The sequence below is a fragment of the Rana temporaria genome, chromosome 5, assembly GCF_905171775.1.
Source record: "Rana temporaria chromosome 5, aRanTem1.1, whole genome shotgun sequence".
Lineage (NCBI taxonomy): Eukaryota > Metazoa > Chordata > Amphibia > Anura > Ranidae > Rana > Rana temporaria.
In genome coordinates this window covers 331,869,245-331,885,999 of record NC_053493.1, presented here as the reverse complement: position 1 = coordinate 331,885,999, position 16,755 = coordinate 331,869,245, and the positions used below count along the sequence as shown (strand labels likewise).

Here is a 16,755-nt window from a genome sequence, read left to right as displayed (position 1 = left end):
TGCTCTCCTCTGTCCACCTCACCCCCTTCCTGCCTGTAAGCTCTGTGTCTGTTTCGGCCTCCGCAGACACATTGTTACTGCCAGCCCCTCTATTCTAACGAGTCATAACACACAGGGTTAGTTTTGTATGAAAACGAAAGCTTGTAAACACCTTTTTTCGAGCCATCTTCAGGCAGGTCACATGATTCCCAGCCCGTCTCCTACTCCAGGACTACATTAGGAGGGGCTGAACAGCCATGTGACCTCCCCGGCTGACATCAGAGAGAGAGCTCAGCCCCTCCTGCAATACCCCTGGATCGGAGTAGGAGACCAGTGTTTTTTGTCAAGAGCCAACTCGTCAAAATCTCCAATCGCATCACTTCCGGTGACTCTTCAGCAGCTGCAATTGGAGTTTTGACAGAACAGGGTAAGGAGGAAAAAAGTTGTCGCTGCCTTGGAGGCGGCCATTTTGTTGGTTCTGAGCGGCTGGGACTAACAATGCTTGCTCATTATAGCGTGTACTGCAGTGTATACGCTGCCGGTGTTTTTTGAAAATGGGTAACTCGTCTAAATCTCCAATTACTGATGCTGGAGAGTAACCGGAAGTGACATGGTTGGATCTTTTGATGAGTTGGCTGTTTTGACAGAACACTGGCTGGGAGTTGCGTGACCGGCGTGAAGATTGCTCTAAAAAGGTATTTACAAGCTTTTGTTTTCATAAAACGCTAACCGTGTGTGTTATGACATACAAGTTTGTGGTAACAACCACTTGAAGCAATCTGTATTGTTGAATAGCACTGCTCTGTTCAATATACGAGAAGAGTTTATATGAGCAGCCACATTTAACCAAACTTTCAAAGTCCCCAAACACTTCACAGCACTGTGCAGCCCTCCCACAGTGCCAGATCCCTGGAGCGACTGTCACCCAGCTTGCATCCGCCTGTGATGCAGACCTAATTGTATGTCTTGGAGCACCGCAGGTCGTGCATTGAGTGCTGACAGTCCACTTGTTGGAAAGCACTGAACCAGAGCTGGATAAAAGGAAGTTACTGCTTATCCATCAGTAATGTTCCTTGCCTAGTTAAAGCGGTGTTTCAGCCGCAATTTTTTTATTTCTTTTTTTAAAAAGTCAGCAGCTACAAAGGACATTTGCCTGTCCAGGGAGTCCACGATGTAGGCCCCCCAAGGCCGATTTGTCCACCGTCTCGGGTGCAGGCGCCACCATTCCAACTAAGGGAAACCAAAGTGGAACCTTCAGGCTTCACAGACGGTTTCCTACTGCGCATGTGCGAGTCACTCTTTGCTTTGTGAATGGCTTGCTATCTTCTGGAACTATTACAGGTCTATTACACATGTGTGTGTGCGCGCGCGTGCAACTTTAACATGTAGGAACCCCTGGTAATTTTTTTCCCTCCTTTTTGTTTATGCTACTGTACCATGAGCTAAAGAAAAGTTGTAGACTTGGCCCAGGTTCACACTGGGCTGCGGGAATGAAGCCGCATGGAATTTCACTCCTGCTTGTCAGTCCTGATTTCAGCCGTGATTATAGAGACATCTGTGCAGGTTTCAATCGCAAAAAGTAGTACAGAAACTTCTTTTTTAAATTGGTGCAGTGCCACAAATGCGGCGTTGCACCGATTAGGACGGTGCATTTGCCATGTCAAATCGCACCAGTGTGAACCAGGGCTTAAAGTGCATGTAAACCTGATTCACAAAATTTGAGCTAGACACATATATCTGCAGTGTTTTCTTATCTCTCTCTATAAAGCCTGGTGTCTGGTAGCGGTCTCTTGGTCCCTTCTGTTATCAGCCTGACAAGTTCTCCCTCACATTTGATAAAAGCAGCCAGAGTTTTGTGTTTTTGGGGGTGGGGAAGGGGTTGCTATAGAGTAGCAAAGCCCTGAACTAGACAACGAACAGAGCTGAAAGTCTATACCTATGAGGAGAGGTGGTGTATGCCTTCCTCCAATCGGCTGTATGCCCAAGGTTCTCTGCAGTCTTAACCAGGAAGAGAAAATCTGCTAACACGAAGAGCACATTCTAAAGGATATATACAGCTGAAGACAGCAGATATACATGTATGCATTAAGATAAAAAGCCTTCTGTGTGCAGCAGCCCCCCTAATACTTACCTGAGCCCCATCTTTGTTCAGGGATGTCCATGAGTGTCTGGGCTGTCCAATACTCTTTCTCCTAATTGGCTGAGACACAGCAGCAGTGCCATTTTAGTTCCTGCTGTCATCAAAGTCAGTCAGCCAATCAAGAGATAAAGTGGATGGGGCCCGGGCCATGTCTTTGTGTCTGAATGGACAAAGGGAGCTGTTGACATCCCAAACATTGCACATGCAACTCTAGCCAAAGCTCTATTGTAGACATTTTTTAGTTGGTATTGGTGCATAAAATGAGGACACAGGAGACCAGTAAAAGTGTTTTGAACTTTACGCTTTTTTCCTGTGTAATGAAATCTACAAGCAGAACTCCAACTTTAAAAACCATTACATCCCCTTCAGCCTTCATGCAAGTCCACTAACGTCAAGGTTTCCACCTTAACTGTAGGTGGTCCTTTCTCGACTAATTGGCATTTCCATAATGATGTGGTCCATGATGGCCTGGGCTCACAAGAGGTGGTTTTGATGCACTGTCTGCTTTTTTTTTTTTTTTTAAAAGGGCATAGGGTGGAGTTGTCCAAGACTGGAGCAGCTATGCATGGCAACAAGTCAGCTTTTATCTTTCATTTTTAAAGCTGAGCGAGCTGAAGATAAAAGCTGATTTGGCTACTATGCACACATGCTTCAGACTATGTGCCCCAGTTTTTGGTACATTCTCCTTGGAGTGCAGTCAATAAAAACTCACTAAGTCACAGGAGGAGTGACCTTCTGGTCCAGGCTTTGGATGTGTCCAGTAGAGTAGAGTCTTTAAGTGAGGTAGTAGCAATCTTCCTGTTTAAATATGCTCATGTTAAATAAAAGGGGGCATATACCGCGCTAAAAGTAAACATTTTAAAAGTACTGCTGTGAAGAAAAGCTGCGAAACAAAAACTTGCAATATCCATGCAAGGTTAAATTATATAAAGAGAAAAATAGTTTTGCTGCTTGTGTAAAGTAAAATACACTCAAATCCCAATGTACACATGTACCACAAAACATACAGTTAAAAAAAATATCCACATATAAAAAATTCAAATGGTGCAAGAAAGGTGAATAGATGAAACACTGTGCACAAAGTCCACATAAGATGAGCAAGAAGTCCAATTCCAAAGTGAAGCAAAAAAGAAAATGCATGGAAAATGAAAGTTGAAAGGTTATTCCACCACCACCGAGGGGATGAAGGATAGGCCTCTCCTTGAAACACACTAAAAATAAATGGAGACCCTTACCAGATGTGATGGACCTCCTATCAGTAGCGAGGTCATTAGGTGCCCTTTGACAACGTCATGTGTGACAGGACATGGGGTGGAGCTACGCATTGATGTCACCGCGCTCTACATGACCCCAGAAGCATGGGCATTCGCTTTTTTTTTTTTATTTTATTGCCGGCAAACTTTTTGTATTTACATTTTCTTTTCTTTTATGAATAAACCAGATTGTGTTTAAGGATAACACACTATTGGAGCCTTTTTTTTTATTCCTCTATACGTCCTGGTCCGGTCTGAGAGTGCTCAGCTTTTTATCAGAAGTGAGATTCCTCTTCACACTGGACAGAAAATTGCCGCAGTGAGTGAGGAAGACACCAGGAGCCCAGTGGGATCCGCATCTTGGACAGACCAGGGACCCCGTCAAGGTTTTTTAATTGCTCACTTTCACACTGAGCCGCTCATAGCGTCGGCGGTAAAACTCTATTTCTACCGGCGACGACGCTATGGGCGGATTTGCGGCGCATTTCGGAAGCTAGCGGGGCGTTTTACCCCTGCTAGCACCCAAGAAAGGGTTAAAACCGCCCGCAATGCCAGCTGTATAGCCGCGCTGTCCCATTGATTTCAATGGGCAGCAGCGGTGAAGGAGCAGTAAACACACCGTTCCTTCACCACTCCAAAGATGTGGCTAGCAGGACTTTTTTTTTTTACCGTCCTGCTAGCGCAACGCTCCGAGGGCTTTCACACTGGAGACAATGGTGCAGCTGTTTGAGGGTGGACTGCAGGCCCCGTCTTTAAAGGGGTTGTAAAGACAAAAATATTTTCCTCTTAAATTAAAGTCTGACAGTAGCTGATAAAGTAAAAAGTAATTTTTTGCATTATAACTAGTTTGATACCTGTTGAAATCGAGCTGTTTTATTCACCTCCATCACTCCTGAATCATTATTCTCACTGACTTCCTGGTTTGCGGTGTGCATTCATTCTTGCTACATCACGGCCTAATGGGAACTACAGTTCCCATTAGGCTTAGCCTCCATGCCTGTGAGGGATAAGAGAGCATCTTCACGCAGGGCTGTAGTCATAGGGAGGGGGTGAGCACATTCTGCTTTCCACCATGCAAAACGGCTCAGATGCTGGTGGAAAGCAAGAAGAGGAGAGACAGGAAATGGCATTTTCAAACCTGGATTACTGTATTTTGGAGGTCAAAAGGAAAAACGAGGTAAGTGATATTTAAATGCTCTAGCTTACAGCAATCAATTGATCTAATAAAAAACAAACCTTTTAATGTTCCTTTAAGCTATAGCGCCTGCAATATGCTCCAGTGTGAGAGGGGTCTGACAATGTTGTGATGTCCTATTGGTGGATTTTTTTTCACCATGCTGGACATTTTTAAATCCCATCTTCAACCAAAATCTTTGACATTTTTTAATTTAATGTACAGTTAAAATCAAGTAATCTTTTTAATTATCTGTGTCCCCATTTAAGACATTTCTAATTTCCTGTATATTTGATATGTGTTTAGACCGGGAGCAAGGGGGAAGCTAATTGAAGACGCAGGATTTTAAACCTGCCAGAAGTTTTAGCTTTTTCCCTTCAAACTAAATAAAAAAGATTTTGACTGAAGTTGGGTTTTAATGAGCAACAACATTAGCTGCTGAAGAGGTGAGGTTGTTGTTTAAAGCCTGTTGCATCCAGAGTTGATATGAAATGTATTTGCTTATAGGTCGAAACATTGCTACTTTTAATGAGGCTACGTTAATCGGCCTTCAACGTTTGTCTATAGCAGGGGTCGGGAACCTATGGCTCGCGAGCCAGATGTGGCTCTTTTAAAGGCTGCATCTGGCTCTCGCCTCTCAATCCGCGGATCGCGTGGTGTGCCGATTGAGCCCATAGGAAAGGCCACGGGTTCGGCCTAGCTCCGGTGTGGCGGCCACATTGGTACACCCGGCGGTGGCCTAGGTGAGCGGCACGCTGACGTCATCACCCGCCTCAACTGCTCGTGGATCTGCCTGCTTGTGTAGTGGTCAGCAAGCAGACCATTGTATACAGTGGGGAGATGTGGATATTACAGTGGGGGGGATGTGGATATTATAGTTTTTAAACATATTGTATGGCTCTCACGGAATTGCATTTTAAAATATGTGGCGTTCATGGCTCTCTCAGCCAAAAAGGTTCCCGACCCCTGGTCTATAGCTTTGCATGGACTTGTCATCTCTGCAGTTACTATCTTACCGTTGCTGATCTGATGAGCTTCAGCATTGCAAGTTTTTTTATTTATTTATACACAGATGATTTTTGTCTGCTGTCTGACACTATTGTATGGCCCAATTAACCGCTTGCAATTATTTCCAACATGGTAGTGTGCAGCTGCCAGTTCTGCATGTAAATTTGACTTTTCTACTTAACTTTTTTTTTTTCTCTTTTTCAAATTCTAATTGTTTCCACTTACTATGAATTTGCTTTTTGTTACCAAGGACATTGTCAGTATTCACAGAAAAATGTTTCTCTACTTATCTGCAAATAAGCCAAAAAATTATGAAAGCCATAAATTCAGAAATGTTTTCTTTCCTTCAACCACAGGTTGGAGGAAAGAACATTGCTTGATTCCCCCATTAACACAGTGCTGATGAAGGAATCCTTTCCGCTGCGCTGTTGTGTTCTGACAGCTGGAGGTTTCCCAGCCATCACAATACAGTGATCACAGCTGCCAGCTATAGCTACTGGCAGGGATCACACGAGAAAAAAACGTATAGGCTGGTTGTACTGAAGTCTGATCGATTTAGATGCATTAAAGTTCGAGTTCCTGATAACCCAGCCAGATTTCAATCTGTCAATGGCTGGCCTAAGGGTGCATTCACACCACGATTTTATCATCCTACTTGTTCTCACGATTTTCGGTTTTAAATCGTCCAAATCTGTATGGCAAAACGTATCCATTCACTTCCATTCATTAATTTAGGTCCCCAATTTCATCCAATTTGATCCGCATACGATTTGATACGATTTAAAATCGCATCAAAAAACGTGTTTGACCACGTTTTTTGGTCCTGATTTGAAATTGTATTAAAATCGTGTCCGATTTTTTTTTTTTTATATTGTGGTCAATCTAAATCGTACTAAATCGGATGACTGTCCGATTTTCATACGATTTTGTCAGATACGATTCCATCCGATTTTAACGGTCCGTTTATCGGATGTTAAAATCGTGATGTGAACCTAGCCTAAGTCTTCCTCCATTCCCTTTTTGTTAAGGCGATCTTCTAAAGAAAATGTGATTGTGAAAATGTAAAAATTGTATTGTGTTATCTTAATTGCCTATTAGTTCAGACAACCAAAACAAAGGAAGAGTAAAGTGTTTTTGTGAATAAAAGAGTGATGGTGCCAAATTGTGTGAATGACCAATGCAGCCACTAAATTAGTAAATACTAATAGGCAAATATAAAGGGCGCAAAGGACCACAATGCAAAATCCATCTGGGCACATGAATCAATATGTGTAATCAAACATGCAAAATTATAAATATGAAGTCTATGTATAAACAGAGGTAGGTATGCACAGGATAAAATCTTCTGTGTATCCAATCACTGTGACTTTCCTAAAGGTGCAGCTAGTGCTTCAATATCGTGCGTCAGATGTTGGTGATATGAGCTTAATACCATATATATATAACAACAAAACCTGGTGAATGCCCAGGGAAAAACCAAGCCTCCTTACCGACCAGCCTGCAGAACAACCAGTTTTTAAACGCATACTGTCTAACAGTATGCGTTTAAAAACGGGGGTTTTGTCCGCACGCATTTGCACACGCATGCGTGAGCCACAGAGCCGCAGTGGAGGCACATGTATTCTAATGGATAGATGGGGGCAGGTGGACTGAAGGGGAGCCACCCCTCCTTAACGGTACAGGAGCACACCAAACACCCAGCATATAGCACAATGGCTGCAAAGGTGTTGTTGCACTGCTGGACCAATATAAACACCACAGGTGAAACAAAAACGTGTCCACCGCCCCATCTATTACTGGCAATCGCAGTAAGTGGCATAGGAAGGCTAACGCAGATGACAACAAAACCTGGGGAATGCCCAGGGGAAAAAAAACAAGCCTCCTTACCGACCAGCCTGCAGAACAACCAAATTGACCTGTCTAACAGTATGCGTTAAAAACAGGGGTTTTGTCCGCACGCATTTGCAAATGCATGCGTGATACCATATATATGCTGATGCTGACTGGATTGGAAAATCTATTGGTATCTGATGCAACCTGTCTTGTGGCATACCTACCTCCTGTTTTATATATGGACTTTATATTTATAATTTTGATTACAAATGTTGATTCATGTGCCCAGATTGATTCTGCATTATGTTCCTTTGCGCACTTTATATTTGCCTAAAGTGTTTTTGTGTGTGTGTGTGGAAGCGTGTTGTGTTTTTTTTTTTTTTTTTTTTTCTTTTGTAGATTTTGCATCCGTTCTGTAAGATTGCTTAAAGCGGTGTTCCGGACTCCCCCCTCCAAAGAATACGCTTACCTGTCCTCAAATGCAGTGATGTCGGCACCACAGCTGATGTTTCCATCGGCTGTCTTTTGCTGCCGCCATTGCCTGTAAGGGAACTCTGCCGTGAAGCCGCTGGGTTTCTTACTGCGTGTGCATGAACCGCGCTCTTACTGGCTCGGCAGCAGCAGGAGGAGGGGGACAAACATCTGACGTACCTCACCGCGGCAAGGTCCGACGAAAGTGAGCACAGGGTGTCCAAAAACGGGTATCCCCCCCCCCCCCCAAAGGTGACAAATGTGGCACTGGAGGGGGGGAGGAGACAGATAAGCAGAAGTTCCACATTTGGGTGGAACTCTGTTTTTTAAGCTGGTCATAAATGGGTAAAATTTTGAACAAAACTTTTTGGGAAAAGAACGATCCAAAGCCTGGTACACACTAATCTAATCTCTTTTTTTTTTTTTTTTTTTTTTTTTCGTGCAACCCAGCAGGTTACATGGGGGAAAAAAAAACTGACAGCTCCGCTCGGAGCCATTGTACTAACCATTAGACATTTGCAATTAGTTTTTCGGTCTGAATACAAATTTTGGGTTATTCATGTGTTACTTTTCCATTCGGGGATTTAGAAACAAATTTCATTGAAATTGGGTTACAATTATTTTTTTGGGTTTTCTAACAAATTCCAACACGATTAGAATTCAGATCGGTTGAAAAACGATTGACCAATTTGACTTCTGTGTGAAGAATAGCTGGTTGTTAAGCAACCCACGTCCTTAAGAACCATTGCCCCTAACACCTTGTTCCCATGTTGATGGGGACAAGGGCCTCATCCCCCACAACCGTGATTGTGGGGGCTTATCAGAATCTGAAGGCCCCTATTTAACAAGGGGGCCCTCAGATCCCCCCCCCCCCCCCCCCCATGTGAATGAGTATCGGGTACATACCCCTACCCATTCACCAAAAGTGTACAAAAAGTAATAAAACAAGAGAAAAGTTTGCCAAATCCTTTATTAAAAAATGGTGTCCTTCAATGTAACTCCATCATCGATCATGCCTCTCGCCGACACAAAAACACTCCTCCTTGGGCGCCTCCCGCCGAATGCCTCCTCTGCGCTTTGGCATTTCTCATATAGGTAAGGGGTGGGGCCACCTGTCAACGTCACCTGGTGGTCCGCCCTCTTGTGATGTCACAGGCCCAGCATGCACCAATCTGTGATGTCAGAACGGGTCAGTGCCACCAGGTGACATAGCCAGATGGCCCACCCCTTACCTATATAAGAAATGTTAAAGCACTGAGCAGGCATTCCACGGGAGGCTGTCCCAGGAGGCGGAGTGTTTTTTGTTTTTATTATTCGGGGGGGGGGTGATTGGTGATGGATTTACATTGAGGGACACGCATTTTTGGGGGATTTTTTTTTTTTTTCAATCAAGGAATTGTCAAAAACGTGTCTCTTTCTTTATAACTTTTTTTTACACTTTTATGATGTACTTGATATTCATTCACATAGATGTTCATTTTCTACCATAGTCGCAGGATTGACATTTTTCTCAAATTAACACATTTCTAATGGTGCTTGTGGATTGAATGCTAAAAGCAAATGTAATCTTTGTAACAGCAAACTAATGTTCTGAGCATTTTCGTACAAATTTTCCCAATACTTTTTTCTTAATTTTCATTTTGAAATTCTATCCATCTTTTGCCAGCTTCAGTTGGATGGAAAACTTGCAGTTGGGTGGGGTATCTATTTAAAAAAATTAAAATTGGTGCACTTGTATTACACTTCTCTGAAAAAGCTAATGTTGACCTTCAGTGGATAATTCATTATGTCACACTGTAATATGTTAATACTGAGTTTTGGTGTTTTGATAGGCTCTTGTGTAATATTCAAACAGCTGAGTGCAAGTAAGTAACACTTAGTGGGTCCATATGGCATTGAGTGGGGGGTAAAAAAGCTGAGCTGCTAAAAGCTGCCATTTCTAGGTGCTGAGCCTTGTACACTATGCAGACTCCCGTTTGAGCATCCTGCAGGCAGATATTACTGAATGAAAAGTGTATTGTCACAGTAAGGTGCCTTGTACCATCACACTATAAGAACATACAGTTTAGGCTCATCTGAATGCTTAACACATGCTTTGACTTGGATTGCGCAGGCAGTAATTGACACACTATAAAAGCATGCAATTGCATGTTTGAAAGTATAATTTTGGAGTTGTGTAAGATGGTGTATCTTTTTTATTTTATTTCTTGTAGTGTAAATTAAAGGGCTTCACCCGTAGTAATGATATCATGACTGCACTGTCTTTTACGTTCTTCTTTTTCTTTTTATAGGAGATGTCAGAGTAAGAAGCAGAGCCGGCTTTGAGTCTGAAAGGCGAGGCTCTCACCCTTACATTGATTTTCGTATTTTGCACTGTAAGTCAATTGAAAATATGTTGTTACACAGGTCATTATGCACTTTTTTTGCCACTAGGTGTCAGTGTTGGCTTTATTTTATTTATTGCGATGTCTTCACATTAATGATCACCTTGTAAAACAACCCATTCAGTTTAAAATAGAAATGAAAGGCTAAAGTTTGTTTTTATAAACATTATAAATACTTTTTTGTTTTTCCCCCTATCTTTTTATAAGTGATCACATTCCTTCTGTTATTGACTGCATAAGAGCTGGGGGAGGAAAAGTATCAGCACACCAAACTGCACAGTGAAAGGCTGCGTAGCAGGACCATGTCAGGACAAGCCTGATGATTGGAGGCCAGCACACTGAGTTCTCAGCATTGCTAGAGAACTGATCACGGTATGCTCTTCTGCTTAGTGTGGTCAGTTATTAATAGGAAAGCAAGGGGACTAGCATGAACACCGGGGATTTCACACAAAGAAATCAATACAAAGAGAACAGGATACTTTCTTATACAAGTACATTGTACAGCAGGCACATATCAGGAATCTGAAGTGTTGGGGTAAAAAACACTTTGCTGCCAGGAGGAAAGGAGAGTTGTCAAAATGCCCAGTGTGCATGTGGCCTTTAAAGAGAAGTATGATTTTTATTTTATTTTTGTCTATTCATACTTTCCTAGGTGGATAAAGCATCAGACCGATACAGCATCTCCCCCCCCCCCCCCACTGGCTCTGCACTGAGAACTGAGCCACTGAACATTGCTGATGGCTCGGTTCTCTCACCTCCACGAATGGTGAGATGCTGCCACGCTCATTGTGGAGCGCTGAGCTGTGGAGGGGGGGGGGGGTGCACCAGTCTCGGCTGCCCACTGAGACTGCCATCAGTCCAGCTGGTGGATCCAGACATCCTAAGTCGGGATGACACAATGCCTGGACTGATTCCAGTGACTTTAGCAGAGAGCGGAATTCAGACCGCTCTCCTCTGAAACGGGTCGCAGGAGTGCAAAACGGATTGCACTCCTGTGACCCATAGGAGAAGCCCAGCCTAAAAAGCTCAGGCTGGACTGTAAGTGGCTTACTGTTCAAATGCATATCCTAATCAGTGTGCTGAGATACTGCATGCTTTTTTATTCTTCATTGTACATCACAGGGCACTTCATGTTCATGATTATGCTGTAACCCTCAGATGAGGGTCCCCCTGCCAGAATAGCTCAGTGAGGAGATTGCTGTATGAATGTGGTATAGTCAGTTAGTACAGTGACTCCTCCTGAGCTGTCCACTTTTTTTTTTCTCCTTTTTTAGCCCTTTTGGGTGTTGGTAGTGTGTAGTATATGAGGCTTAACACTGTAAAGTGGGTTTGTGTTTGGAATGTATTCACGTCAATGTTAACAATTCGTTCACTCAGAGCTTAGTCTCATGTGGATAACCAGTTGGTACATCAGATCACTGGTCTGCACACTTTAACATCAATCCTGGCTAGAGCCATTTGGTTCAAGAGAGTCTACACCTGGTTTATCACGTATTCCTTTTGGATGCGTTTATCCCATATCTATACTTTACGTTTCCCACAGTGGACAACCCTCACATATTGCCATGGCAGACACCAGGCAAAAGGGAGCCAATTCTAAATAAGCGAACATTTGTCCACACAAAACGAAGTTAGAGTGACAATGTGCTCCTTGCACTGAAGAAGTCCCTGATACGAACACCATTCCCTGCATCCGATTCTTGCTCTATTTCGGGCATGCAACAAGTGGCCTATGTGATTAAGCATACTTTTTTCTCCATCCATGTCACAATTCTGTAGTCCAAATATGACCTTAATTTAGCTATCTTTGTCCAGAGCTCAGAAATGCCCCGCCTCTTAATTTCCCATAGTGAGACCATAATATGCCAGTCCTAGAGGAGACAACGTCCACATGGGAATAAAGATGTTGAGGCAGTGTTGGAGGAAGCGGCAGAAGATCCCCCCCCCCCTTCCCACATCTTCATGCTTGCTATCGCTAAAAAGGTCATTGGCTGTCCACAAAAGCCTTGACATAGTGCAGGTTAACTTTCCTCTGTCTCACCATGCCCCTTGGGTACAAATAGACCTACAAAGATGTGCAAAACATTCCTGGTTCATGAACGGATAAAATGTTTACAGTCTATAACGAATGGCTCTCCATGAAATAATTTTTTATAGAAAATTAAAAGCGCTCTTTAACCTGGCAAGGCCCAGCCCTGCAACCAGCAATTTCTGTGTGCTGAACTGCAGGTAAATGGAGTAGGACAATGAAAATCCAATAAGACTCTGTTTTTCAGGATCATGCAGTTGCAGAGAAATTACAACTGTCTTCTGCTCTTTTCTGTGTATATACCATATAGCAGTGGTCATCAGCCCTGTCCTCAGGGCACACCAACAGGCCAGGTTTTATGTATTGCCTTGGGGAGATGCAGACTAGAATACTGCAATCACTGAGCAGCAAATTATATCACCTGTGATGCAATGTATTTCAGTTATCTTGGAAACCTGGCCTGTTAGTGGGCCATGAGGACAGGGTTGATGACCACTGCCCTAGAGCACGTCATGAGACAAATATGCACAAAAGCTCTAATCTAAGCTCTAATCTCCTTTCATATGGACAGAAGGGCATTGGGTCGCGAGCACGCCGCCGGCAGCACGCTCGCGACCTGGTCCTGTGCTCCGTGACAGTGCCCGCGGGACCCGTGGACCCGATCGCACCCGGTGTCCCGCGATCGGGTCACAGAGCTGAAGAATTGGGAGAGGTAAGTGTAAACAAGCCTTTCCCTTTCTTCCTAGTGTGACTGCCACTGATCGTCTGTAGGGAATAACGATCAGTGACGTCATACGCCAAGCCACGCCCCCACGCAGTAGTAATCACTCCATAGGAAACACTTAACCCCTTCAGCGCCCCTAAAGGTTAACCCCTTCACTGCCATTGTCCTTTTTACAGTAATCTGTGCATTTTTATAGCACTTTACGCTGCAAAAATGACAATGGCCCCAAAATAGTGTCAAGTGTCCAATGTGTCCGCCATTATCTCACAGTCACGATAAAAATCGCTGATCGTGGCCATTAATAGTAAAAAAAAAAAAAATATTAATAAAAATGCCATAAAACTATCCCCAATTTTGTAGACACTAACTTTTGCACAAACCAATCAATAAACGCTTATTGCGTTTTTTTTTTTTTTTTTTTTTTTTTTTTACATTTATTTTTGGGGGATATTTATTCTAGCAAAAAGTAAAAAATATTGCATTTTTTTTTTCAAAATTGTCACTCTTTTTGTTTATAGCGCAAAAAATAAAAACCACATTGGTGATCAAATGCCACCAATAGAAAGTTTCTATTTGTGGGGAAAAAGGACTTCAATTTTGTTTGGGAGCCGTGTTGCACGACCGCGCAGTTGTCAGTTAAAGCGACGCAGTGCCGAATCGCAAAAACTGGCCTGGTCCTTTTAGCTACAAAATGGTCCGGGGCTTAAGTGGGTAAAGTCTTAGACAGCGCAAGCTTTTCTGGTAAAATACGCCTCACGCATATATACTTTCAAGGAGGATGTCTGTTTAGTGAGTCACTTGACCAGCTCATAAGAGGTGGAAAAATTTTGCTTCCTTGGAAGGATGCGACAAAACCTTCCTCCTCAGGAGCTCCTAGCCCTTTTAAACCCAGAACACCTCCACGCTGTACCCAGGCTTTAGCTTCCAAACCAACCTCCACCTCCCATGCCTTCTCCAATGTCCTCTTCACAAAAAGAGGCACCCTCATTTCTGACAGTGGGGGGACATCTGCTGAAGTTTGCATCGGGCACAGATAAGTATAAGGGGACTAAAAACCGTGCAGGGAGCATGGTCAAAAGAGAAGCGACCAAGCTGAGGACTGCCAGGCTGTCCCTACAGCACTTAGGATGGAATCTACCCAGTCTGTAATTGCTTCACTTCATCGGGAAGATTTCTGGTGTCAGTGGATATTAAGGATGCTTACCTACATATCCCTACTTTCCAGCCTCACCAAAGGTTTCTGGGGTTTGCAGTGGCGAAATTTCACTACAAGTTTGTGGCATTGCTTTTTAGCCTGTCCGCTGCCCCCAGAGTGTTTACCATGTTTTTGCAACCAGATGTCGGGTTGTTGAGAATCCAGGGTATCCTCATCCTGGGGTACCTAGATGACTTGCTTTTCAGAGAGCAGTTGGTTCTGAAGCTGAGATAAAATGTCCAGCAGATAATGCAGGTCCTGGAAAGGTTTGATTGGGTGCCAAAACTTCAAAGATTTACATTGGGTTCAACACAACATCTGGAGTAATTCGGCTTTCGATTTCAAGTGAAGTACATGAGATCATCGAAAAGTTCCTTAAATCAGGCCTGCGTGAAGGCTCTAATGAAGATTCTAGCTGCCTTTGATGCAGTTACCTATGCACTGTCCAGTTTGACTCCAAAGCTCTTCAGTTCAGTATCCTTTTGGAATGGGACAAATGTTCTTGGACCTGCAAATCCATCTGACTCCCAAGACCATGTTGGTTCTGTAATGGGTAGCTATTCAGGCAGATGCTGGGAGATTCTCCTTCCACTGAATTCGAAAATCTTGATGACTGATGCCAGCCTGACGAGCTGGAGAGGCATTTTTGGATTACCTCTCAGTTCAGGGATTGTGGTCGTCAGGACTGGAAGATTCTGGTCAATGTCTGGCATTTCAATTGGCTCTCCTACATTGGCCTGTTTTTTTTCAGGGTCTCCTTGTCTGGATGCAGTCACACAGTCCATGGCCATGACATACATCAACCATCAATGAGTGAAAAAAGTCATACCCTGCCCACGAAGAAGCTGAGCTAATTTTGTCATGGGTAGAACTTTTTTTGTTCTCGTTTTCGCTCTCTACGCTGTGCATATTGCTGGCATAGGAAATTGATAAGCTGGCTTTCTCAGGCATCAGCACTTGAATGTGGGAATGAGCCCTTTAACACAGAGAGGTTTTTGCAGAGATTAGTCTGTGGTGGGAGACACGGGACATGCTTGTTCTGGACCAAGGATCCTCAGGCATTTTGCAATGGATGCTCTTGTGACTACTTGGGAACAGTTTTCCCTGATCTACAGTGTTCACTTTAGTTTCATCCTTGCCTGTTGCTGCTGGATAAAGATGGAGGCAATTCTAGTGAATCTGCATGGCCAAGAACAGTGTGGTATACAGATATAAATATATTGGCAGGTAAACCGTATCCTTGTCGAGATATCCCATATTTACTCTTGCAGGGTCTGATGTTCTATCCAAAGAAGTATTGAGGCGGCTTTTGGTCCTAAGCTGGACGACTACTCCCCACCGGGCGGAGCCAGCAGATCAGCAGCTGGCTGAGGCCCCCCCACCACGTGGCTGATTCAATCAGGCTCTATAGACCCTTATTGAAAATGTTAAGGCCTATTGGCGATAAATGAACCCCATCTTTACGAAACAAACCTGGGACAAACCCTTCCAACTCCGAGTGGCAAAATGACAAACCGCCAGACGAAATCAAAAATCTGTGAATAGTTCTGTTAAATCTCCTCCGAATCCTGTCCAAATAGAACAGTCCACCCTGAGGAGACCACAACAGCCTAGTGATCATTTCGGAAAATGCCAAAACTGAGGATGGAAACATTGGCTTTATTGCGTGCAAATCCCTCTTCATTTCACACAACAATTTTCAAGTACCCAATTCACCCAGATCATTCACGCCAGCATGCAAAACTAAAATTTTAGGGGGAGGCCATATGCCGGCCAAATACGTTAAGTGTTCCTTAGTATTACGCCAACGTAAACCCTCTGACACCAGACCATAAAACTATAAATGACTTGGAGTCCAGACCTAAATTGGTGGAGTAGGATCTGGATCCAGAATGTTTGGCAGCCTAGTGACCTACTATCCACATGACGGTTTTGGGCTATACAGGTAGCCTTTGACACTGAATGGGATTAGATTTTTTTTCTAAATACATTTTTAAGTGCAGCAATTCCATCTAATCGTGTATGTATGGGGGCACCAAGTAATTTTCTAGCAAAAAATACAGAGTTTAATTTGTAAGCAATAAGGGCCAGATTCATGTACCTGCACTGCGGCGTAACGTAACTCATTTACGCTACACCGCCGCAACTTTTCAGCGCAAGTGCCTGATTCACCAAGCACTTGCGTGTAAACTTACGGCGGTGTAACGTAAAGCCGTCCGGCGCAAGCCCGCCTAATTCAAATGGGGCGTGTACCATTTAAATTAGGCGCGCTCCCGCGCCGAACGTTCTGCGCATGCTCCGTGTGAAAATTTCCTGCCGTGCTTTGCGCGAAATTATGGCGCCCCAACGTGTTTTTTGAACGGCGACGTGGGTAACGTACTTTCGTATTCCCGGACGTCTTGCGCGAAAAAAAAATAATTGAAATTCGACGCGGGAACGACGGCCATACTTTAACATGGCTGGTCTAAATCTAAGCCATGAAATGGCTGGCTTAAGATTGCGTCGGGAAAAACCGACTAGCGACGACGTAAGAGAATGCGACGAACGCGCGTACCTTCGTGGATC

At 43.7% G+C, this 16,755-nt stretch overlaps 1 protein-coding gene across 6 annotated transcripts in view; it reads left to right on the top strand.

Moving 5' to 3' along the window:
• The window catches only part of PDE7A (phosphodiesterase 7A), a 127,858-nt gene that overhangs the window by 75,993 nt on the left and 35,110 nt on the right, over positions 1–16,755 (top strand). For 3 of the 6 annotated variants that reach the window (XM_040354309.1, XM_040354312.1, XM_040354314.1), the window contains 2 exons: positions 9,691–9,723; positions 10,150–10,233. In XM_040354309.1, the coding sequence (XP_040210243.1) occupies positions 9,691–9,723; positions 10,150–10,233 (117 nt within the window). The remainder of the gene's footprint in view (positions 1–9,690; positions 9,724–10,149; positions 10,234–16,755) is intronic. The other 3 variants (XM_040354311.1, XM_040354313.1, XM_040354315.1) reach the window with 1 other exon arrangement.